This window comes from Pseudophryne corroboree (assembly GCF_028390025.1).
Source record: "Pseudophryne corroboree isolate aPseCor3 chromosome 3 unlocalized genomic scaffold, aPseCor3.hap2 SUPER_3_unloc_41, whole genome shotgun sequence".
Classification (NCBI taxonomy): domain Eukaryota; kingdom Metazoa; phylum Chordata; class Amphibia; order Anura; family Myobatrachidae; genus Pseudophryne; species Pseudophryne corroboree.
In genome coordinates, this window is record NW_026967532.1 from 714,641 (window position 1) to 741,236 (window position 26,596).

Here is a 26,596-nt window from a genome sequence, read left to right on the forward strand (position 1 = left end):
ACACACCACTCATTTGCTCCACCTCCTCCTTGGAGAAGCCTACCGCTTCAGACATGTCGACACACTTACCGACACCCCACACACACAGGGGGTTACCTATAAGGGTATAAATCCCCAACCAGGCCCTTACGGGAGACAGAGAGAGAGAATGCCAGCACACACCCAGCGCCCAAACACTGGAATATATGACCAGACAGCGCTTTTATATATTTATAATGTTAATCTCCACTCACTGCGTCGCCAATGTGCCCCCTCCTCTTTTTTCCAGCCTGTGAAGCTCAGCAGGGGAGAGAACAGGGAGCCAGCGTTTTCTCATGCAGCCTCTGCGGAGAAAATGGCGCTGATTAGTGCCGGCGGCGGGCTTTGGTCCCCTCATGATATTGTAAGAAAATGGAAGGGGTCTGTGGATTTACTGTCCCACAGCCTAATCCAACATATTTATGCCCAAATTGAGGTTTATTGCTGCCCAGGGCGCGCCCCCCCCCCCCCCCTGCACCCTACAGTGCCTCTTGTGTGTGTGTGTGTGACTGGGAGCAATGGCGCGCAGCTTACCGCTGCGCGCTTACCTCATGAAGATCTGATGTCTTCTGTCGCCTAAAGTATTTTCCTCAATACTCACCCGGCTTCTATCTTCGGCATCTGTGAGGAGGACGGCGGGGCGGCTCCGGGACGAACCCCAGGTGAGACCTGTGTTCCGACTCCCTCTGGAGCTAATGGTGTCCAGTAGCCTTAGAAGCAGTGCCCAAATCTTCAAAGCCCTGACCACACCTAGTAACTCGGAATCCTCCAAGTCACGAGTAGCCACAGGCACCACAATAGGTTGGTTTATATGGAAAGATGACACCACTTTTGGCAGAAATTGTGGACGGGTCCGCAATTCTGCCCTGTCCATATGGAAAACCAGATAGGGGCTTTTATGACAAGGCCGCTAATTCTGACACACGCCTAGCTGAAGCTAAGGCTAATAGCATGACCACCTTCCACGTGAGAAATTTTTACTCCACGGTTTTAAGTGGCTCAAACCAGTGTGACTTCAGGAAACTCAACACCACGTTAAGATCCCAAGGTGCCAATGGAGGCACAAAAGGGGGCTGAATATGCAGCACTCCCTTTACAAACGTCTGAACTTCAGGCAGAGAAGCCAGTTCTTTTTGAAAGAAAATAGAGACAGGGCCAAAATCTGGACCTTAATGGAACCCAATTTTAGTCCCTCCTGTAGGAAGTGAAGGAAACGGCCCAGCTGGAATTCCTCCATGGGGGCATTCCTGGCCTCACACCAAGCAACATATTTTCGCCATATACGGTGATAATGTTTAGCCGTCACGTCCTTCCTAGCCTTTATCAACGTAGGAATGACCTCATCCGGAATGCCTTTTTCTGCTAGGATCCAGCGTTCAACCGCCATGCCGTCAAACGCAGCCGCGGCAAGTCTTGGAACAGACAGGGCCCCTGTTGCAACAAGTCCTGTCTTAGAGGCAGAGGCCATGGGTCCTCTGAGAGCATTTCTTGCAGGTCTGGATACCAAGTCCATCTTGGCCAATCCGGAACAATGAGTATTGTTCTCACTCCTCTTTTTCTTATGATTCTCAGCACCTTGGGTATGAGAGGAAGAGGAGGGAATACATAAACCAACTGGAACACCCACGGTGTCACTAGTGCGTCTACAGCTATTGCCTGAGGGTCTCTTGACCTGGTGCAATACCTTTGTAGCTTTTTGTTGAGGCGGAATGCCATCATGTCCACCTGTGGCAGTTCCCACCGACTTGCAATCTGCGTGAAGACTTCTTGATGAAGTCCCCACTCTCCCGGGTGGAGGTCGTGCCTGCTGAGGAAGTCTGCTTCCCAGTTGTCCACCCCCGGAATGAACACTGCTGACAGTGCTCTTACGTGATTCTCTGCCCAGCGAAGAATTCTGGTGGCTTCCGCCATTGCCACCCTGCGCCTTGTGCCACCTTGGCGGTTTACATGAGCCACTGCGGTGATGTTGTCCGACTGAATCAGCACGATTGGTCGCGAAGCAGAGTCTCCGCTTGACGTAGGGCGTTGTATATGGCCCTTAGTTCCAGGATATTGATGTGAAGGCAAGTCTCCTGACTTGACCACAGACCTTGGAAATTTCTTCCCTGTGTGACTGGCCCCCACCCTCGGAGGCTTGCATCGGTGGTCACCAGGACCCAGTCCTGAATGCCGAATCTGCGGCCCTCGAGAAGGTGAGCACTCTGCAGCCACCACAGGAGAGACACCCTGGCCCTGGGGGATAGGGTGATCAGCCGATGCATCTGTAGATGTGATCCGGACCACTTGTCCAACAGATCCCATTGAAAGGTCCTCGCATGGAACCTGCCAAAGGGAATGGCCTCATATGATGCCACCATCTTTCCCAGGACTCGCGTGCAGTGATGCACAGACACCTGTTTTGGTTTTAATAGGTCTCTGACCAGTGTCATGAGCTCCTGAGCCTTCTCCATCGGGAGATAAACCCTCTTCTGGTCTGTGTCCAGAATCATGCCCAGGAAGGGCAGACGAGTCGTAGGAATCAACTGCGACTTTGGAATATTTAGAATCCAGCCGTGCTGTTGTAACACTTCCCGAGAGCATGCTACGCTGATCAGCAACTGCTCTCTGGACCTCGCCTTTATAAGGAGATCGTCCAAGTATGGGATAATTGTGACCCCTTGCTTTCGCAGGAGCACCACCATTTCCGACATCACCTTGGTAAATATTCTCGGTGCCGTGGAGAGACCAAACGGCAACGTCTGGAATTGGTAATGACAATCCTGTACCCAAAATCTGAGGTACGCCTGATGAGGTGGATAAATGGGGACATGAAGGTATGCATCCTTTATGTCCAGAGACACCATAAAATCCCCCCCTTCCAGGCTTGCGATGACCGCTCTGAGCGATTCCATTTTGAACTTGAACCTTTTTAGGTATATGTTCAGGGATTTTAAATTCAATATGGGTCTGACCGAACCGTCCGGTTTCGGTACCACAAACATGGTCGAATAATAACCCTTCCCTTGTTGAAGGAGGGGAACCTTGACCACCACCTGCTGAAGATACAATTTGTGAATTGCAGCTAACACTATTTCCCTCTCTAAGGGGGAAGCTGGCAGGGCCGATGAGGTATCGATGAGGGGGCCTCTCTTCGAATTCCAGCTTGTATCCCTGAGACACAATCTCTATTGCCCATGGATCCACCTGGGAGTAAACCCACTTGTGGCTGAAATTTCGGAGATGCACCCCCACCGGGCCTAGCTCCGCCTGTGGAGCCCCAGCGTCATGCGGTGGATTTAGTGGAAGCCGGGGAGGACTTCTGTTCCTGGGAACTAGCTGTGTTGTGCAGCTTCTTTCCTCTGCCCTTGCCTCTGGCAAGAAAGGACGCACCTCGGACTTTCTTGTGTTTTTGTGATCGAAAGGACTGCATTTGGTAATACGGTGCTTTCTTAGGTTGTGAGGGAACATATGGCAAAAAGTTTGACTTTCCAGCAGTAGCTGTGGAGACCAGGTCTGAGAGACCCTCCCCAAACAACTCATCACCCTTGTAAGGTAAAACCTCCATGTGCCTTTTTGAGTCAGCATCGCCTGTCCATTGCCGAGTCCACAGGACCCTTCTGGCAGAAATCGACATTGCATTTATTCTAGAGCCCAGAAGGCTAATGTCTCTTTGAGCATCTCTCGTATATAGGACAGCGTCTTTTATATGCCCCAGGGTCATTAATATAGTATCCTTGTCCAAGGTATCAAGTTCCTCAGATAAGGTATCCGTCCATGCTGCTACAGCACTACACACACAGGCCGACGCAATTGCAGGCCTTAGTAAGGTACCTGAATGTGTATAAATGGACTTCAGGGTACCCTCTTGTTTTCTATCCGCAGCATCTTTTAGGGTGGCCGTATCCTGTGACGGCAGGGCTACCCTCTTGGATAAGCGTGTTAGAGCTTTGTCCACCCTAGGAGAGGATTCCCAGCGTAACCTGTCCGTTGGCGGGAAAGGATACGCCATAAGCATCTGTTTGGAAATCTGCAGTTTTTTATCTGGAAATTCCAAAGCCTTTTCACATAACTCTTTTAGTTCATGTGAAGGGGGAAAGGTCACCACCTGCCTTTTTTCCCCATACATATGAACCCTCTTGTCAGGGACTGGGGTTTCCTCTGTGATGTGCAACACATCCTTCATTGCTATAATCATATAACGGATGGCTTTAGCCAATTTAGGCTGTAACTTTGCATCATCGCAATCAACACTGGAGTCCGAATCCATGTCGGTATCTGTGTCAACAATTTGGGATAGTGGGCGCTTCTGAGACCCTGACGGCCTCTGCGACATAGGATCAGGCATGGGCTGAGACCCCGACTGTCCTAAGGTTTCAGCTTTATCTAACATTTTATGCAAGGAATTAACATTATCATTTAAAACCTTCCACATATCCATCCAATCAGGTGTCGGCGCCGTCGGCGGCGACCCCACATTCATTTGCTCCTGCTCTGCTTCCACATAGCCTTCGTCAAACATGTCGACACAAGCGTACCGACACCACATACACAGGGGATGCTCTTTTTGAAGACAGTTCCCCCACAAGGCCTTTTGGAGAGACAGAGAGAGAGTATGCCAGCACACACCCCAGCGCTATATGTCCCAGGAATCACACAGTAACTTAGTGTTAACCCAGTAGCTGCTGTATAATATGTTTTTGCGCCTAATTTATGTGCCCCCCCTCTCTTTTTACCCTTTTTCTACCTGGATACTGCAGGGCAGAGCCTGGGGAGCTTCCTCTCAGCGGAGCTGTGGAGAGAAAATGGCGCTGGTGAGTGCTGAGGAAGAAGCCCCGCCCCCTCAGCGGCGGGCTTCTGTCCCGCGTTTCTGTACACAATTATGGCGGGGGCTCATGCATATACACAGTGCCCAACTGTATATATGCCCAACTTTTGCCAAGAGGTCCTAATTGCTACCCAGGGCGCCCCTCCCCTGCACCCTACAATGACCGGAGTATGTGGGTGTAGTGTGGGAGCAATGGCGCACAGCTGCAGTGCTGTGCGCTACCTCAGTTTGAAGACTGGAGTCTTCTGCCGCCGATTTTGAAGTCTTCTTGCTTCTTTCACCCGGCTTCTGTCTTCCGGCTCTGCGAAGGGGACGTCGGCACGGCTTCGGGATCGGACGACAAAGGGTGAGATCCTGTGTACGATCCCTCTGGAGCTAATGGTGTCCAGTAGCCTAAGAAGCAGGACCTATCTTCAGTGAGTAGGGCTGCTTCTCTCCTCTCAGTCCCACGATGCAGAGAGTCTGTTGCCAGCAGATCTCTCTGAAAATAAAAAAAACCTAACAAAATACTTTCTTATAGCAAGCTCAGGAGAACTCACTAAACAGCACCCAGCTCGTCTGGGCACAGATTCAAACTGAGGTCTGGAGGAGGGACATAGAGGGAGGAGCCAGAGCACACTAGTATCCAAATTCTTTCTTAAAGTGCCCTGTCTTCTTTACGGAGTCCCCAGCATCCACTAGGACGTTAGAGAAATACGGGGGACCTACGTCTTTTGTCCCCCATATTTTTGGCACCAGGACTAACCCATTCCAACAGAAAAACATGCTCAGATCTCTCCATAATATTTTAGTCAGTTTAAAAACTAAAAATATTTAAAAAAATATATTAAATAATACTTGTGGCTCCTAAATAGACAAACCAAGTAGATAATCCCTTCTAATATAAATAGATATGCTATTACCAATAAAAAAAAAACACCAAAAAAAAAATGTTTTTAAAATTTGAATATACTTTTGTCGAAAAGCCGCAATTTAACCATTGCAGACATGTCGAATTGCAAAAAGTCGAATCTGAAACGGACGTTTTTTTGTCGAAAAGTACTGTATTGCAATGTTGAATCAGATTTGTCGAAAATGCCCAGTTTTTCGACATTTGCGGCAATTCGACCGCAATTGCATATGGCCCTATATCTATCTCACTTGGGCTCTGCACTCACTATAATAACTAACAATAATAAACAGGGGAGATTTAGTTCACCTACTGACCAATGCATTTAAGCCTGCAGCCCCCGACAAGGGACCCCACTATACTGCAGGCTCTGCTCTATTGCTCAAAATAATTACCAGAAAAACAGCTATCACATTAGTGTTACACTTTAGGTATGCTGCTACCTGGTGTAAAGCTCACATCAACTTACCTTATATAGGTGAGACCGTTACCTACACACCTAATGTAAAGCACCCAGGAGAACAGCAGACACAATCTATACTTACCTTATATAGGTGAGACCGTTACCTACACACCTAATGTAAAGCACCCAGGAGAACAGCAGACACAATCTATACTTACCTTATATAGGTGAGACAAATACCTACACACCTAATGTAAAGCACCCAGGAGAACAGCGGACACAATCTATACTTAACTTAAATCAGAGTGCATGAGAGAAGGTGACCACAAAAAGATTAATGAAAAACTAATCTAATAAACAAAAAGAATATATATATATATATATATATATATATATATATATATATATATATTCATTCTCCTATGTAACCTGTAGATCTGCACACACCAGGAGATAGACATTTATGTATGTGGTAAGGCTACTGGGAGACCTTGAATTGAGCAATATTGGATCTGGCCATTACATTCTCTAAAGTCATAACCTCAGATCTGCACAGAGCAGTAACTATTATTCACAAGTAATTAGGAATGTGTTCATCATGAACAAGTCCACAATTACCGTCTGAAGGTTACACAATCATTTCAAGTCTACACAATTGATATTTGAAGATAACAAGACTTATGGTCGACTTACCAGGGTTAACTCTTTTTCTTTGAGAAAAAAGGTACTACCACCTATACGCGCTATCCAATACAGGCCCTCATTCCGAGTTGATCGCTCGGTAAATTTCTTCGCATCGCAGCGTTTTTCTGCTTAGTACGCATGCGCAATGTTCGCACTGCGACTGCGCCAAGTAATTTTGCTATGAAGATAGGTTTTTTACTCACGGCTTTTTCATCGCTCCGGCGATCGTAGTGTGATTGACAGGAAATGGGTGTTACTGGGCGGAAACACGGCGTTTTATGGGCGTGTGGATAAAAACGCTACCGTTTCCGGAAAAAACGCAGGAGTGGCCGGAGAAACGGGGGAGTGTCTGGGCGAACGCTGGGTGTGTTTGTGACGTCAAACCAGGAACGACAAGCACTGAACTGATCGCAGATGCCGAGTAAGTGTGGAGCTACTCTGAAACTGCTAAGTAGTTTGAAATCGCAATATTGCGAATACTTCGTTCGCAATTTTAAGAAGCTAAGATACACTCCCAGTAGGCGGCGGCTTAGCGTGAGCAACTCTGCTAAATTCGCCTTGCGAGCGATCAACTCGGAATGAGGGCCACAATACATAAATGATACAGTGAATGATGTACAAACAATGTAATATCAATGATGGATATCCAAATGATGTGAAAATATATATAGAAGGACATCTTTTTCTTTGAGGTCCACAGGATCCACAGTCCTTGTATTGGGGTGTAGGTGGTAGGAGTTAACCGAGGACCACACAGTTAAGATTTTAGCTCCCATGATGCACCAGACCTCCTTCTCATATACCCCGCCTCCGGCCTAGGGAAGCTAGTTTTGTTAACAAGTCAAAAGGCAGGAGCTGGATTTCAGGAGAAAAGGAAGACTTGAACATACAAGACACACTATCCTGCAGAGTAGAAAAAATCAAAGGGGGGAAAAAATTGGAATTTAATTAACTGCCGGTAAATCCCTTTCTCGTAGTCCGTAGAGGATACTTGGGTCCACATTAGTTCCATAGGGTATAGACGGGTCCACTAGGAGCCATGGGCACTTTAAGAAATTAATAATGTGGGCTGGCTCCTCCCTCTATGCTCAGTCTACCAGACTCAGTCTAGAAACTGTGCCCGAGGAGACGGACATACTTCAAGAGAAGGATTTAACTGAACAGTAGTGAGATTCGAACCAGCACACACAACCAAGAGGAAAGCCATGCTGACCAAACTTGAAAACGAACAGGAATGGCTGAACCAACTATAAAAATACTTAACCAAGTAACAGTGCAGAAAAATGAAGCACCGGGCGGGTGCCCAGCATCCTCTACGCACTACGAGAAAAGGATTTACTGGTAGGTAATTAAAATCCTATTTTCTCTTACATCATAGAGGATACTGGGGTCCATTTAGTACCATGGGGATGCACCAAAGCTCCCAAAACGGGTGGGAGAGTGCGGAGGTTCCTGCAGAACTGATTGATCAAACTGAAGGTCCTCAGCGGCCAAAGTATCGAACTTGTAGAACTTAGCAAACGTGTTCGACCCTGACCAAGTAGCCGCTCGTCAAAGCTGTAAAGCCGAGACACCCCGGGCAGCTGCCCAGGAAGAAACCACTAACCGAGTAGAGTGGGCCTGAACCGATTTTGGAACCGGCAAGCCTGCCGTAGAATAAGCATGCTGGATAGTAAGCCTGATCCAGCGAGCAATAGACTGCTTTGAAGCCGGGCACCCAATTTTATTGGGATCATAGAAAACAAACAGCGAGTCAGATTTTCTGTGACAAGCCGTCCGCTTCACATACATTTTCAAAGCCCTCACAACATCTGAGGACTTTGAAGAAGCAGAGGTGTCGGTAATCACCGGAACCACAATAGGTTGGTTGATGTGAAATGCAGACACCGCCTTAGGAAGAAACTGCTGACGAGTTCTGAGCTCAGCGTGATCCTCATGAAAAATCAAGTAGGGGCTCTTGTGAGACAATGCCCCCCAGTTCCGACACGCGCCTGGCTGAAGCCAGGGCCAACAGTGTAAATGTCTGCCACATAAGAAACTTTACGTCCACTGCCTGTAAATGCTCAAACCAATCCGATTGGAAGAACTGCAACACCACGTTGAGATCCCAAGGTGCCATAGGAGGCCCAAAGGGCAGTTGGATGTGCAGAACACCCTTCAAAAAAGTATGAACCTCAGGAAGAAACGCCAATTGCTTCTGGAGGAAAATGGACAAGGCCGAAATCTGGACTTTCAAGGAGCCCAAACGGAGGCCCACATCCACTCCTGCCTGCAGAAAAAGGAGAAACTGTCCCAGCTTAAATTCCGTCGCAGAAATTTTCCTGTTCTCACACTAAGAGACTTATTGCTTCCAAATACGGCGGTAATGTTTAGACGTTACCCCCTTTCTGGCTTGGATCAAGGTTGAAATAACCTTATCCGGAATCCCTTTCTGGGCTAGAATTTGACGTTCAACCTCCATGCCGTCAAACTTAGCCGAGGTAAGTCTTGATAGACGAACGGCCCCTGTTGCAGAAGATCCTCTCGAAGAGGAAGAGGCCACAGGTCCTCCAGGAGCAACTCCAGTAGATCCGCGTATCAGGCCCTTCTTAGCCAGTCCAGAGCAATGAGAAATGCTTGAACCTTTTCCCTTTTTATTCTTCTGAGAATCCTTGGGATTAACGGAAGTGGTGAAAACACGTAGACCATCTGGTAGACCCACGGAGTCACCAGAGAGTCCGCCTCCACTGCTTGCGGGTCTCTCGACCTGGAACAATATGGCTTGAGCTTCTTGTTGAGACGAGAGGCCCTCATGTCGATTTGGGGAAGTCCCGACGTGCCAGGGACTCAAACACCTGTGGGTGAAGGTCCCACTCTCCTGGATGGACGTTGTGTCTGCCGAGGGAGTTCGCTTCCCAGTTGTCCACTTCCGGAATGAAGATTGCCAACAACGCCACCGCATGTCTTTATGCCCAGAGGAGAATCCTTTTTACCTCCAAAATTGCCGCTCTGCTTTTCGTTCCGCCTTGTCGGGTTATGTACGCTACTGCCGTCACATTGTCCGACTGAACTTGTATGGCCTGATCTTGAAGAAGATGGGATGCCTGTAGAAGGGCGTTGTATATGGCTCTGAGTTCCAGAATGTTGATCGGAAGAATAGATTCTTGACTTGACCATTTTCCTTGGAACTGTTCCCCTTGGGTGACTGCTACCCAACTGAGGCTTGCGTCTGTGGGTAGCAGAATCCAATTTTGAATCCCGAACCTTCGGCCTTCGGTTAGGTGAGAAGTCTGAAGCCACCACAGAAGAGAAATCCTGGCTCTTGGCGACAGACGTATCCTCTGGTGCATGTGGAGATGCGATCCGGACCATTTGTCCAACAGATCCAGCTGGAAGGGCCTTGCATGAAACATTCCATATTGCAGAGATCAGTAAGAGGCCACCATTTTCCCCAAGAGGCGAATGCACAGGTGCACCCAAATTCGGGTCGGCTTTAGAACATCCCGTACCATCAACTGGATCACCAATGCCTTTTCCATTGGGAGGAATACACTCCGCGCCTCCGTATCCAGTATCATTCCCAGGAACGAAAGCCTCCGTGTTGGTTCCAGGTGAGATTTAGGCAGGCTTAGAATCCACCCGTGATCCTGGAGTAACATCGTTGAGAGGGCAATGCTGTGTAACAACTTCTCCCTGGACGGTGCTTTGATTAGTAGGTCATCAAGGTACGGTATTATGTTCACTCCCCGCAAGCGGAGGAGCAACATCAACTCTGCTATTACCTTGGTTAACACCCGTGGAGAGTCCAAATGGCAGTGCCTGGAACTGGTAGTGGCATTCCTGTAACGCAAACCTGAGATAAGCCTGATGAGGCGGCCAAGTCGGGACATGAAGGTACGCATCCTTGATGTCCAGAGACATCCGGAAATCCCCATCCTCCAGACCTGAGATCACCGCTCTTAGAGACTCCATCTTCAATTTAAACACCTTTAAATATGGGTTCAGAGACTTGAGGTTTAAAATAGGTCATACCAAACCGTCCGGTTTCGGCACTACAAACAGTTTGGAATCATAACCCTTATTTTGTAGGTGAGGTGGAACTGGAACAATGGCCTGAGCCTGTACCAGTTGTTGAATTGCTGCCTGTAAAGTCAAGGTTGCTTCTGCAGAAGCTGGTAAACCGGATTTGAAGAATCTGGGAGGTGGGAGTTCTTGAAATTCCAGTCTTTATCCCTGTGCGATAAGATATTTCACCTAGGTATCTAGGCATGACGTTGCCCAGATGTGAATGAAATAACGTATCCGGGCTCCCACCTGCCTCTCTTCTAGGCAGTGTGGTCCACTGTGATGCTGAAGGCTTTGAGGAAGCAGAACCAGAGGTCTGTTCCTGAGAACCTGCAGCTACGGCTATTCTGGGTTTACCTTTACCGCCTCTGAATGCTATAGAAGAATCCTTGGACTTGTTTTTAAATTTAGCTGTCCGAAAGGACTGCAAAGTCAGAGCAGAGGGTCGCTGCAGAAGGAAGGTATGTAGACTTACACGCAGTGACCTTAGATATCCAAGTATCTAGTTAATCTCCAAACAGAGCCGCGCCCGTGAATGGTAGGCTCTCCACGCCTTTTCTGGAATCTGCATCCGCAGTCCACTAGTGTAGCCACAAGCCCCTGCGTGCTGACACTACCATGGCAGTGGTGCATGCGTTGAGTAAACCAATTTCTTTTATGGCCTCCACCATAAAGTTAGCAGCATCTTGGAGGTGCTGTAGGAGTTAATGTCATCCCTGGTTAGTGAATCTAAATCTTCAATTAGATTATCAGACAATCTTGCAATTGCCCTAGTGATCCATGCACAAGCAATATTGGGTCTCTGGGCTAGCCCAGCCGACAAGTACATAGATTTGAGAGTGGTCTCACTCTTACAGTCAGCCGCGTCCTTTAAGGACACCGCCCCGGGAACCGGTAAGACTATCTTACGTGACATCCTGGACACAGATGCGTCCACTATCGGCGGGTTTTCCCATTTTTTACTATCCTCCAAAGTAAAGGGGAAGGAAGAAATTAACCTTTTTGGGATCTGACATTTTTGGTCAGGGTTCACCCAAGCTTCTTCAAAGAGGACATTTAACTCATTTGAAGCCGGAAAAGTAGCTGAGGATTTCTTTTTTGTATTAAAGTAAGATTCCTCAATTACTTCCTCTGCCCTGACAGGAATATGTAAGACAGTTCTAACCGCCCCTATGTGGGCCTGGATACTCTGTGCCAGGACAGCACACACCCCCCACTGGCATCCATATCATCCGGATCCGGATCAGTGTCACCCTGCATGAGTTGGGCCAGAGTACGCTTTTGTGGGCAAATGGCGAGGGATTGAGACACAGGTATAGGAGCTGAATCTTTGTTGATCAGGTCATCCATAGACTGCCTTAAGAATTGTGTCTCCCTTTCATTATGAGATAGCTTAGTGCAAATATTAGAAATCATCCCTTTAATGGAAGCCAACCACGCGGGTTCAGCCCCACTAGCTGGAGAGGGAGCACTATCTTGGGTGCAGGGTAGTGAGTCCCCAGGGGATTAGAGACATTCTGCAGTACAAGAGATACAGTCCATGGACATGATTGTGAAAGGGGGACACACACACACACACACACACACACACACACACTATATGTAGGCAGGGTCCTCAGAAATCAGAGCCAGCCACACAGTGCCCCTTTAGCAAAGTTAAACTGAGCTGGGTCGCAATAACAAGCACTTTAGTAGAGCTTTATAAATTTACACCCCCCTTCCCTTTCACTAAGACCCCCTGGTACCACTGAGGGGACCTGGAGTCCTTGTGGAGGAGCAGCGCTTCCCTGTGAATGCTTCCTGTATGAGCTGCAGAGGGAAAATGGTGCTGGAGAGCTGTAGGATCCGCTCTGGGTGAAGCCCCGCCCCCTGTAATGGCGACAGCTTCCCGCATTTTTTATACTGGCCTAAGGAACTAAATGTCTAACCAAGTGATTCAAATCCCTGTTAGCACAGTGTGGCCATTATAGGAGTCTCAGTGCGCCCCTCTCAGTGGGACCCGCTGCAGCGTGCGTCCTTCTGAGCCTCCCTGGAGCACAGCCTGCATGAAGAGCTGCGCTCCTACCCTTGTGCCGCCATTCCTACCGGCGACCAACTAACCGGGACGCCGGCGCTGTACTCACCACTCTTCTGTCTTCAGGCTCTGTTAGGGCGTGGCGGAATGCTGCGGGAGGGTACGCTGTGCCGTGGTGGGGCTTGCGAATGGCTCCCTCGGGAGCTCAGTGTCCTGACAGCTGAGAAACGGGACCATTAACTCTCTAGGAATTTGGGCCGTTCTCCCCCCTAAGTGCCACGAAGAAGTCAGTCTGCTGCCTAAACAGACCTGACTGAAAATAAACATTAAATAAAAAAAATGGAAATCTCTTCAGGAGCTCTCCAAAGCGTGACCGGCTCCTCCAGGCACATTTTCTAAACTGAGTCCGGTAGGAGGGGCATAGAGGGAGGAGCCAGCCCACACTATTAGTTTCTTAAAATGCCCATGGCTCCTAGTGGACCCATCTATACCCCCATGGTACTAATGTGGACCCCAGCATCCTCTAGGACGTAAGAGAAAAGTATTTCCCCAAGACAGGTGTGTCTTGGTGGGCACCCTCTAGATCCTATGGACCTTAAAGAAAAAGAGTTCACCATGATAAGTCTAACATAATTATTTTCTTCATCAAGATCCATGGTGATCCACAGTCCTTACATAGGGGATGTCCTAAAGCAGTTTCCCCTAAGGGTGGGGACGCTCCTGAGTAGAAAGGAGAATCCAACGTCCTAAGGAAGCTTCCCGAGAGGTAAAGGTATCAAAAGGCATAAAAACCTCAGGAACGTGTTAATAGAAGACAACGTAGCTGCCTTGCAGAGTTGTTCAGCAGTAGCACCTCAGAGAGCCACCCATGAGGGACCTGCTGAACGTATCGAATGAGCAGAGACCAGAACAGGAAGATCAGCTTGAATGTAAGCCTCTGCAATAGTCATGCAAAGCCACCTGGACAGCGTTTGTTTACTAGCTGGCCAGCCTTGCTTATAGAATCCATACAGGACAGATAGAGAATCCGTTTTCCTGATCACTCTGGTACTTTCCACAAAAATCCTTAGTGCACGAACCTCATCCAATAAGGCCTCACCAATAACAGGACTAAAAGGCTGGAACCAATATCTCTGTATTTAGATGAAACTTGGACACCATCTTAGGAAGGTGACCCACCTTGGTCCGGAGAACTGCCCTATCTTGATGGAAGGTCAGAAACGAAGGAGGACAGGAAAGCACTCCTAAATCAGACACTCTTCTCGCAGAGGTAATAGCCAGGAGAAATAACACCTTTACAGCCAGCCACTTAAGGTCCACTGACTCTAAAGGCTCAAATGGGGAAGTCTTAAGAGCTTGCAGGACTAGGGATATATCCCAGGAGCCACTGGATGTACAAAGGGAGGCTGGATATGGAGTATTCATTGAAAAAAGGTACGCCCATCTTGTAGTGGAGCGATCTGTCATTGAAACCACACTGATCGTGCAGAAACGTGTACTTTCAGGAATGCTAGGCAAAGACCAAGGTCTAACCCTGCTTGTAGAAAGGCCAGTACCCTGGAGACCCTAAGAAGGTAGGAGGGACATAGCGCCTAGGCGCACACCTCTGAAAATCAGCGTGCCAAATCTGGTAATAGATGTGGGTTGAAGACACAGATTTTCTATATCACTGCATCCGAGAACCCCTTCGCTCTAAAAACTGATGACTCAAGAGCAAAGCCGTCAAAGACAGTGGAGCCAGGTTCCAATGCAGACAGGGACCCAGAGACAACAAGTCTGCTCGCTGTGGCAGTAGGAATGGCATGTCTATGGATAGATTTTGGAGATCGGCGAACCAATGGTGCCTGGGCCATACAGAGTAATCAGTATAATGGGGCCTCCTTCCTGTTTAAACTTGCGAAGAAATCTGGGTAACAGAGATACTGGAGAAAACAGGTATCTCTGAAGGAAGGTCCACCGTACTGCTAAAATGTCCACGAAAGCTGCCTGCGGATCTTTGGTCCTGGATCTATAGATTTGGACCTTGTGATTGTGACGCGAGTCCATCAGGTCTACATCCGGCAGACCCCATCTGTTTACCAGGTTCTGGAACACTTCAGGGTGCAGAGACCATTCGCCGCTGTGGACATCCTGCCGACTGAGGAAGTCTGCTCCCCAGTTGAGGATTCCTGGCAGAAACACAGCTGAGATGGCCGGAAGGCGAGTTTCGGCCCACTGGAGCATGCGCTCCACCACTGCCATAGCCAGATGGCTGTGAGTGCCCCCTTGGTGGTTTAGATAGGCAACTGCAGTGGCATTGTCGGACTAAATCTGAACAGGCCTGCCTTGGAGGAAATCCTGAGCCTGAACGAAAGCTCTGTAGACTGCCCGAAGTTCCAGGACATTGATTGGCAAGCAACTTTCGTCTGGAGACCACCGACCCGGAAAGACGTGAGGACCACCCAATTTAGAATCCATAAAAGGACATCCTTTGTCCAAGTGTGACATCTCTAGCCACCAGGTGAGAGACAGATGTACCTCCAGAGATAGTACCATCTTCTCAGCCCTGATCCAACGATACTGCCTGTTCCACCTGGAAAGGATCATATGTTGTAGGAGCCTGGAGTGAAACTGAGCATACTCCACCATATCGAAGGTGGAGACCAAGGACCCCAGAACCTGCATTGCGGAATGTATGGACACCCGGAGATTGTGCAGTAAGTTGTGGACCATTGACTGCAGTTTGGTAACTTTGTCCACTGGCAAGAAGAGCCTCTGTTCCCACAAATCCAGGAGAGCCCCTAGATGCAACATCTGTTGTGAAGGGACAAGGAAGGGCTTTTGCCAATTGATCAGCCACCCGTGGGTCTGTAGAAAGGCAATGGTTATTTGAAGATAGCAGTGCAAAACTTCCTCAGATTGTGCCAGGAGCAGCAATTCGTCCAAATATGGGAGCACACTGATCCCTTGACGACGCAGCTGAGCACCAATCACCGCCATCAGCTTGGTAAATACCCATGGAGCCGTAGCCAGCCCAAAGGGTAGTGCCTGAAACTGGTAATACTGTGGCAGAACAGCAAAGCGGAGGAATCTCTGATGAGTAGGTTCTATAGGAACATGTAGGTAGGCATCCTGAGTATCCAGGGATACCATAAAGTCCCCTGGCTCTGACATCAGAGCAATAGACCGTATTGTTTAAATACAGAATCTGGGCACCCGTAAAAGCTTGTTAAGAGATTTCAGATTGAGGATAGGCCGATAGGTCCCATTGGGTTACTGAATCAGGAAAAGGGGGTAGTGAAAACCCTTCCTCTGTTGTTCTTGAGAAACAGGGATAATAACCCCTATGTTCAGTAAAAAATTAACAGCTCCTTGGAGCGCCATGGCTATGCCTTGATCCAATGGAGGAGTCGTGCAAAAAAACTGCTGGGGTGGCGGACTCACAAATGAGAGGGGATACCCGTGAGGCCACTTCTCGCACCCAGGTGTCTATAGTTGACTGGAGCTATGAGACTGCGAATCGCAGAAGTCTGCCTGCCACCCTGGGGTCACACAGGAGTAGGCCCGCCTTGTCAGGTGGAGGGCTTATCCCTCTGCTTGGGGTTCGGGGAATCTGGCCATCCAGGTTTACTTAGTCTGCGACTTAGCTGCCTTGCTGGAGACAACCTACCATGGAAAAGCCTGCCCTTTCACTTTGCCTTGAAACCGAAAATTCCAAAAGAAAGACTTCCCAGTCTTCGGGTTAGATGCTGACGGCAAAAAAGCAGATTTAGAAGCTGACAGTGTAGACACAATATTATCCAATTCTGCACCAAACAGAATGTTTCCAGCGAAAGGCAGAACTTCCAACGCCCTTTCAGACTCTGAATCCGCCATCCAGGAGTGTTGCCAGAGTACACAGCGAGCTACCACTGAAGTAGTCGAGGCCCTGGAAGCCAACAGACTCGTATCCCAGGATGCCTCTTCTATATATCGGGCTGATTGCTTGAGGTTAGCAATAAGAGACAGGTGGTCTATGGAACCATCTAACTTCAGACTGTCCTCTAGTGCCTCAGCCCAATTAATGTGGAGGAGTGCACCAGGCGTGCCACGTGAACATCCACACGAGGGGGAATTTCCCATTTAGCACACTCTCCTTGTGGTAAAGGGTAACGAGATGCTCTTAGGCACCAGGACCTTCTTACTAGGAGCATTCCAAGCTTCCTGAAGGAGTTCAGCATGATACTCAGTGAGGGAACTCAGCCTTAACCACCTTCTGACGCTTAAAGATGATCCTCCTCACCCGACAAAGAGCCAGAGAGAGAGAGGTGTCCAACTCTTCCTCTGAGGACTCCAGAGTCTGACCACTGTGTAGACTGTAAGGATAACAGAGAGAGAGAGAGAGAGAGAGAGAGAGAGAGAGAGAGAGAGAGAGGTGTCCAACTCTTCCTCTGAGGACTCCAGAGTCTGACCACTGTCTAGACTGTAAGGATAACAGAGAGCGCTTATGTGCCACACTCATCTGAGGACGGTCTGCTGCAGCAACTGCTGAGAGGTGGCCGATGTGTGGTGTGAGTAGGTCAATAAGTTCATCCATGGAGGATACCCCGGGTAATGCAATGCATGGGGCAATTGCTGCAGAAACCCCACATTAGGCAGCAAAGCAGGAGGCACCAATCGCTCCACCTGTGCAAAAGAAGCCACCCAGGGTGGTTCCTGCACAGGGACTGGTTGGAGCAGCCGTTGTAGGTTTGGCACATAGCATTTATCACAAATGTTCCTGCACAAGGTCCTGTGAAGATAATGCTGCCGCACAGGCCTTACATGGAACCAGCACAGGTGCTATATCCTATTTCTTACACTTTGGAAGACCAGAAGCTAAGCACACACAATGTCCAGCTTAAGCAATTGCAAATGTGACGGCCTTCACAAACCACAAAGTCATTGTGAAGTACCACAGCCCGGAACACCTGCACTCACATGTAAGGGATAGATACAATGCAGTCACACAGCCCGGAACACCTGCACTCACATGTAAGGGATAGATACAATGCAGTCACACAGCCCGGAACACCTTTACTCACATGTAAGGGATAGATACAATGCAGTCACACAGCCCGGAACACCTTTACTCACATGTAAGGGACAGATACAATGCAGTCACACAGCCCGGAACACCTGCACTCACATGTAAGGGATAGATACAATGCAGTCACACAGCCCGGAACACCTGCACTCACATGTAAGGGATAGATACAATGCAGTCACACAGCCCGGAACACCTGCACTTACATGTAAGGGATAGATACAATGCAGTCACACAGCCCGGAACACCTGTACTCACATGTAAGGGATAGATACAATGCAGTCACACAGCCCGGAACACCTGCACTCACATGTAAGGGACAGATACAATGCAGTCACACAGCCCGGAACACCTGCACTCACATGTAAGAGATAGATACAATGCAGTCACACAGCCCGGAACACCTGTACTCACATGTAAGGGATAGATACAATGCAGTCACACAGCCCGGAACACCTGCACTCACATGTAAGGGATAGATACAATGCAGTCACACAGCCCGGAACACCTGTACTCACATGTAAGGGACTGATACAATGCAGTCACACAGCCCGGAACACCTGCACTTACATGTAAGGGATAGATACAATGCAGTCACACAGCCCGGAACACCTGCACTCACATGTAAGGGATAGATACAATGCAGTCACACAGCCCGGAACACCCGCACTCACATGTAAGGGATAGATACAATGCAGTCACACATCCCGGAACACCTGCAGTCACATGTAAGGGATAGATACAATGCAGTCACACAGCCCGGAACACCTGCACTCACATGTAAGGGACAGATACAATGCAGTCACACAGACCGGAACACCCGCACTCACATGTAAGGGATAGATACAATGCAGTCACACACAGAGCTAGCACCAGTCACACACAATACAAGTACATAACAATTACAATGGGCACTGACGTCATCTCCTCACACCACAGTGGTAGGTAGGACTAGTGCATGTATAACCTGGCCACTTCTGGAGACAGAACCCAGGATTCCCAGAGCCCGGCATCACACTCATTCCCATTGGAATGTCACTCAGAGACTCTTATAAGGGAAGCATGTGGGGGAGGGGCAGCCGAGAGGGAATCCCAGCTGTGGAATCTGGCTCTGGGAGAGGACCTACCTCCCCTGGCTGACATCACCCACCAGGTACCCTGGCCTCCATTATCCTATATATGTATTATATGCATGCCCTGGTGGTCTAGTGTAACCCGTAGCAGCAGCCAGGGATCACATCAGAGCCTGCGGAAGCACGGACTACATGTATTGTGAGTCTCACGAGCCGGAGAATGCCTTACCTGTCCTCCGGCTGCAGTCCGGGGCCCTGGACGCTGTACTAGCGCGGCGATCAGGAAGTAACCACGCCGGAATCATCAGTCTCTTAGCCTCACTGACGTTGCGGCACCAGCGGGGGATTGTTGGAGCAGCAGCGGTGGCGCTCAGAGAGACTCCCAGCGCTGCTCATTCATTCCTCTCCGCTGTGTGACCGGTGCTCCGGCTTCTGCCAGCACCAACACTAAAACTGCCCACTGGCCAGGGGCGGGGTACATGGGGAGGAGGTCCGGAGCATCCTGGGAAATAAAAGCTTAACTGTGTGATGCCCGGTCGTCTCCTACCACCTACACCCCGATGTAAGGACTGTGGATCACTATGGACCCTAAAGAAGAAAACGCCTTTAACAGAAAACACCCGATACAAATGTTGCTGCTGACGGGCGCAATATCAGCATTTCAGATCACCACCCCCGGGGGAGGCGAGCTGAAATGCGCAAAACATTTTGTGATTGCGCCCATGATGTTAGTTGGGTTAAGTAGCTTTACAAAGCTAATCCAGACTGCTATGGGCACGATATGACCAAAAATGGGGGACAATTGAATATTGCCCCGAAAACTCCTGTCACTGTAGACGGGAGATCGGGCGCGATATTACAATTGAATATCGCCCCTTGTGTTATAAACACCCAACTGAGAACAGGGCTGATGGTCCTAGACTACATCACTGGGCAGATACATTTCCATCATTAGTCTGTAATAAGAGAGGAGGGTGTAGGATAAGAGATTGCTGTAGTGACTGAGCAATGAGAATATGTGACTTCTGTAATAAGTGTTTATTACTCACCTGTGCTGATATCTGTAGGGATCTCCTCCTCCTTACACTGCTGATCACCCCTCACATACGTCTCTTCTTCTTCCTCTATATCTTCTGCCTTTATATCAGTCACATACGTCTCTTCTTCTCCCTCTGTATCTTCTGCCTTTATATCAGTCACATACGTCTCTTCTTCTCCCTCTATATCTTCTGCCTTTATATCAGTCACATACGTCGCTTCTTCTCCCTCTATATCTTCTGCCTTTATATCAGTCACATACGTTTCTTCTTCTCCCTCTATATCTTCTGCCTTTATATCAGTCACATACGTCTCTTCTTCTCCCTCTATATCTTCTGCCTTTATATCAGTCACATACGTCTCTTCTTCTCCCTCTATATCTTCTGCCTTTTTATCAGTCACATACGTCTCTTCTTCTCCCTCTATATCTTCTGCCTTCATATCAGTCACATACGTCTCTTCTTCTCCCTCTATATCTTCTGCCTTTATATCAGTCACATACGTCTCTTCTTCTCCCTCTATATCTTCTGCCTTTATATCAGTCACATACGTCTCTTCTTCTCCCTCTATATCTTCTGCCTTTATATCAGTCAGGCAGTCATCCTAAATAGCCCACAAAACAATATCCATTAATAATATCTGATTTCAGATAGTGTAATATCAGTGTATAAAACACACAGCTTCTCTACAGATCATATTGTGACAGTCACTTTGGTATATTGGGGAGACCCTAGATCCCACCTACCTGATCCTCCTGTGGGGTCCTGTGATTCTCTTCTGTACAGTCCAGGGAATACAGAGGACGGGGACATCTCTCTGGGGTATCTCTGTTACTGGGCCCATCTGTAGGAGACACATAGTGACTGAGTACAGTGTATATATGTGATTATCAGTTGATGTGTGTATATAGGGGGCCCCCATACCTGCTCTCCCCTGTACAATACATGACAGTCTCCTCTTACCCAGTGATGTGAGGGGCCGGTGATTCTCCATCATCACGTCCTTGTACAGACCCCTGTGTTCCTCTGTATACTCCTCCTCCTGCATGGAGACATAGACAGTGACATCCTGACACCTTATAGGCACCTGACACACACAGTGATACAGTCATCACCCAGACACGTCCCCTGGTGTTACTGTATAATGCCCCATTCCCAGCAGTCACCTCTGCAGTCATCACCCAGACACATCCCCTGGTGTTACTGTATAATGCCCCATTCCCGTCAGTCACCTCTCCAGTCATCACCCAGACACATTCCCTGGTGTTACTGTATAATGTCCCATTCCCAGCAGTCACCTTTCCAGTAATCACCCAGACACGTCCCCTGGTGTAACTGTATAATGCCCCATTCCCGGCAGTCACCTCTCCAGTCAGCAGCTGAATGATCTTGTTGGTGAGTTCCAGGATCTTCTGATCATTGTGTCTCTCATGTGTCAGTGACTGAGATGGAGGCACCGTGATGGGGCTCTGGGTCCTGCTCAGTCCTACACACAATGTGATGGCTGCTGGGTGTCTCACACTCACCGGAAGTCTTCTTCACTACTGTGTTAACCTGCAAAATGGAGGAGACATGAATATTAATGTAAATGCTCCGAGATCCCTCACCTCCCCAGTCATGTCCCTGTAATATTACTGTAGATATTAGTAATGTCACTGTGACACTCCCAGATCCCCTCACCTTCCTAGTCATATCCCTGTATTATTACTATAGATATAAGTGACGTCGCTGTGACACTCCCAGATCCCCTCACCTTCCTAGTCATATCCCTGTATTATTACTATAGATATAAGTGACGTCGCTGTGACACTCCCAGACTCCCCTCACCCTCCCCAGTCATGTCCCTGTATTATTACTATAGATATAAATGACGTCACAGTGACACTCCCAGGAGTGTGATATACATTTGCTTCATGCTGCTCCAATTATCATCTGTTACACATGCCAGGGATATTATGGTCTCTGCTTTAATATAATCTAGAATTTTAGCAATATTTTCAATCCCTACAATTACATAATAAATTAATAATAATAGTGACACTAATGGCTGCACCCAGTATACAAATAATAACGTGTCTTTAAAAGCAGGACACCTCAGACCATTCCTCCTGTATTGTAGGACATTACCACCAGTCCCAATGTATAATAATAATACCAGGACTCCACAAGCTGCTGTCCCTGTATAATAACCGTACAAAAAAAAACTGCTCCCCCTGTACAGCACTAATAACGACAGGACTCCCCATTCTGCTCTCCTTTATAGTAATAATAAAATGACATTACAGGATGCTCCCCCTGTATAATAATAACAACAGGACACTACAGGCCGCTCCCTCTGTATAATAATAATAATAATAATAATAATAATAATAACAACAACAACAACAACAACAACAACAACAACAACAACAACAACAACAACAAGACACTGCAGGCTGCTCCCCTTGTATAATAATAACAACAACAACAGGACACCACAGGCCGCTCCCTTTGTATAATAACACGATACTTAAGGCTGCTCTTCCTGTATAATAATTACAGGACATCACAGTCTGCTCATACTGTATAATAATAACAGGACACCAAAGGCTGTTGCTCCTAAATAATAATAATAACAACAACAACAGGCAGCTCCCCCTGTATAATAATAACAGGACACAACAGATAGCTCACACTGTATAATAATAGTAACGGGACACCACAGGCAGCTCCGTCTGTATAATAACAGTACACCACTGGCCACTATCCCTGTATAATTATAACAACAACAGTACAGTACAGTACAGGCCGCTCCACCTGTAAAACAATAACAGGAAACCCCAGACTGCTCCTCCTGTATAATAATAATAACAGGACAACATAGACTGCTCCCGCTGTATAACAACAACAACAACAACAGGACACCACAGGTAGCTCCCCCTGTATAATGAAAATAACAGGACACCACAGGCTGCTCCTCTTGTATAACAATAATAAGAGGACACCATAGGCTGATCCCGCTGTATAATAACAACAACAACAAAAGGAGACCACAGGCCACTTCCCCTGTATAATAATAATAGGACACCACAGGCTGCTCCACTTGTATAATAATAATAATAGTAATAATAACAACAACAAGAGAACACAGGCCACTTCCCCTGTATAATAATAATAGGACACCACAGGCTGCTCCCCCTGTATAATAATAATAATAATAATAATAATAATAACAGGACACCACAGGCTGCTCCCCCTGTATAATAACAACAACAGTGCACCACAGGCTGCTCCCCTGTATAATAACAGGACACCACAGGCTGCTCCTCCTGTACAATAATAATAACAACAAGACATCACAGGCCGCTACTTTTGTATAATAATAATAACAACAACAACAACAACAACAACAACAACAGGACACCACAGCCCCCCCCCCCCCCCCTGTATAACAATAATAACAGGACACCACAGGTTGCTCCCCCTGTACAATAATATTAACAGACAACAGGCTGCTCCCCCTGTACAATAATATTAACAGACTACAGGCTGCTCCCCCTGTACAACAATAGTAACAGGACACAACAGGCTGCTACCCCTGTAAAATAATAACAGGACACCACAGGCTACTCCCCATGTATAATAATATTAACAGAACATCACAGGCTATTCCTCCTGTATAAAAATAATACCAGGACACCACAGGCTGCTCCTCATGTATAATAATAATAACAATAACAGGACACCGCAGGCGGCTCCCCCTGTATAATAATAACAACAACAACAACAGGACACCACAGGCTGCTCCCTCAGTATAATAACCACCACAGGCTGCTCATCCGTTATAATAATAATAGGACACCACAGGCTGCTCCTCCTATATAATAATAACAACAACAACAACAACTACAGGACACCACAGGCTGCTCCCTCAGTATAATAAACACCACAGGCTGCTCATCCGTTATAATAATAATAGGACACCACAGGTTGCTCCTCCTATATAACAACAACAACAACAACAGGACACCACAGGCTGCTCCCTCATTATAATAACCACCACAGGCTGCTCATCCGTTATAATAATAATAATAGGACACCACAGGTTGCTCCTCCTATATAATAACAACAAGACACCACACGCCGCTATTCCTGTATTATTATTATAATAATAATAATAATATTAAAGACACCACAGGCCGCTCCCCTTGTATAATAATAACAACAACAACAACAGGACACCACAGGCTGCTCCTCTTGTATAATAATAATACCAGGACACCACAGGCCACTATTCCTGTATAATAATAACAACAGGACACTACAGGCTGCTCCTGCTGTATAAAAATAATAATAACTGGACACCACAGGCTCCTCCTCCTGTATAATAACAACAACAACAACAGGACACCACAGGCTGCTCCTCTTAAATAATAATAACAACAGGACACCACAGACCGCTGCCCTGTAAAACAATAAAACAGGAAACCACAGGCCGCTCCTCCTGTATATTAATAATGACATGACACCAAAGGCTGCTCCCCCTATATAATAATAATAACAACAGGACACCACAGGACGCTCCTTTTGTAGAATAATAACAACAGGACACCACAGGCCGCTCTCCCTGTATAACAATATTAAAAGGCCACCACAGGCTGCTCCTCCTGTATAACAACAACAACAACAACAACAACAGGACAACATAGACTGCTCCCGCTGTATAATAGGACACCACAGGCTGCTCCCCCTGTATAACAATAACAACAGGGCACCACAGGCTGCTCCTCCTGTATTATAATAATAATAATAGGACACCACTGGCTGCTCCTCCTGTATAACAATAATAGCAGGACCTCACAGACCACTCCCTCTGTATTATAATAACAATAATAATAAGATACCACAGGTCGCTATCCCTGAATCATAATAACAACAACAACAACAACAGGTACACCACAGGCCACTCCCCCTTTATAACAATAATAACAGGACACCATAGGCTGCTCCCCCTGTATAATAATAATAATAATAATAATAATAATAATAATAATAATAACAATAACAACAAAGGGACACTACAGGCTGCTCGTCCTGTATACTAATAACAACAACAGGACACCACAGGCAACTACTCCTGTATAATAATAACAACTGGACGCCACAGGCTGCTCCACCTGTATTATAATAATAACAGGACACCACAGGCTGCTCCCTCTGACGCCATTACCTGATGGTAGCTGCTAGAACCGCGATTTAGAACCAACCATCACCTGATCTTCCTGTGTGTGGAACGGAATGCAGTGACCGGAAGTAAGGTGGACCGCACAGGCCGGAAGTAGGGAATGATTGGCACAGGCTGCTTCCTAGCGTTTGGCCCTCCCATCCCATGCCCCGCCCTCAACTCCGCCCTATGTAATCACTATTACCGTACATGTCCTCAGTACAGGAGGCCGGCGGCCATTTTCTTGTAGACAAGGCCTGCGTCAGCTTCAGCAGCAACTATAGGTTCCCTGGCCGTGTAGTGACGTCAGGAGCGGCGGCCATTTTCCCCTGGTCTGAGCTCCGCCTTCCTTCTATCATTCCCACAAGGCAGCAGGAGCAGAGAGCAGCCATTGCTGTGTCTGGCAGCAGGTAATGATGTTATTATTATTATTATTCTATAGGCTGAGCAGCTCTGGTGTCAGGTTCTGTACTACAGGGGGAGCAGCCTCTGGTGCCTTGTTATAGTGCAGCTGGAGCAGCCTCTGGTGCTGCATTATCCCTGTACAGGTGGCTGACACTCTAGTGTCCTATTACTGTAATACAGGTGGCTCAGACCCCGCCGTTACCGTAATACAGGTGACGCAGACCCCGCCGTTACCGTAATACAGGTGGCGCAGACTCCACTGTTACCGTAATACATGTGACGCAGACCCCACTGTTACCGTAACCAGTGGCGTAACTACTGCCCCCGCAGTCCTCGCGGTGGCTTGGGGGCGAGGGGCTGCGGGGGCGCCACTGATTACAGCAGACTGACATGCGGACGAGCGCCCGCATGTCAGTCTGCTTTCTGCTTCCCGCCGCCGCTTGTTGGAGGGACACGGACGGCACAGCGTGTGCCTCCCTGTGTCCCTCCTGCATCATCTCCGGCGGCCGCGGGTCTAATAGGGGGAAGTGCCGTCCGTGAGCTCTAATTGGCTCACGGACGGCACTTCCCCCTATTAGACCCGCGGCCGCCGGAGATGATGCAGCAGGAGGGACACAGGAGAGGCGAGCTGTGCCCTCCGTGTCCCTCCAAAAAGCGGCGGCGGCACTGGGGGGAATATCTGGCACTGGGGGGGGGGATGTCTGGCACTGGGGCATATATGGCACTGGGGGGATATCTGGCACTGGGGCATATATGGCACTGGGGGGGGGGATATCTGGCACTGGGGGGGGGGATGTCTGGCACTGGGGCATATATGGCACTGGGGGGGAGATGTCTGGCACTAGGGGGGATATCTGGCACTGGGGCATATATGGCACTGGGGGGGGATGTCTGGCACTGGGGGGGATATCTGGCACTGGGGGGGGGATGTCTGGCACTGGGGCATATATGGCACTGGGGGGGAGATGTCTGGCACTA

At 48.1% G+C, this 26,596-nt stretch overlaps 1 protein-coding gene and 1 long non-coding RNA gene across 2 annotated transcripts in view; one reads left to right on the forward strand and one right to left on the reverse strand.

The window, feature by feature from the left end:
• The window catches only part of LOC134984230 (oocyte zinc finger protein XlCOF22-like), a 49,467-nt gene extending 24,152 nt beyond the window's left edge, over positions 1-25,315 (reverse strand). Inside the window, exons 1-5 of the mRNA XM_063949857.1 lie at positions 25,220-25,315; positions 21,375-21,564; positions 20,974-21,052; positions 20,757-20,854; positions 20,023-20,614 (exon numbers count right to left, since the gene is read on the reverse strand). Of these exons, the coding sequence (XP_063805927.1) occupies positions 20,023-20,614; positions 20,757-20,854; positions 20,974-21,007 (724 nt within the window). The 5' untranslated portion in view covers positions 21,008-21,052; positions 21,375-21,564; positions 25,220-25,315. The remainder of the gene's footprint in view (positions 1-20,022; positions 20,615-20,756; positions 20,855-20,973; positions 21,053-21,374; positions 21,565-25,219) is intronic.
• LOC134984235 (uncharacterized) overlaps positions 1-26,596 on the forward strand; it is a 379,662-nt gene that overhangs the window by 136,454 nt on the left and 216,612 nt on the right. The window lies entirely within an intron of this gene.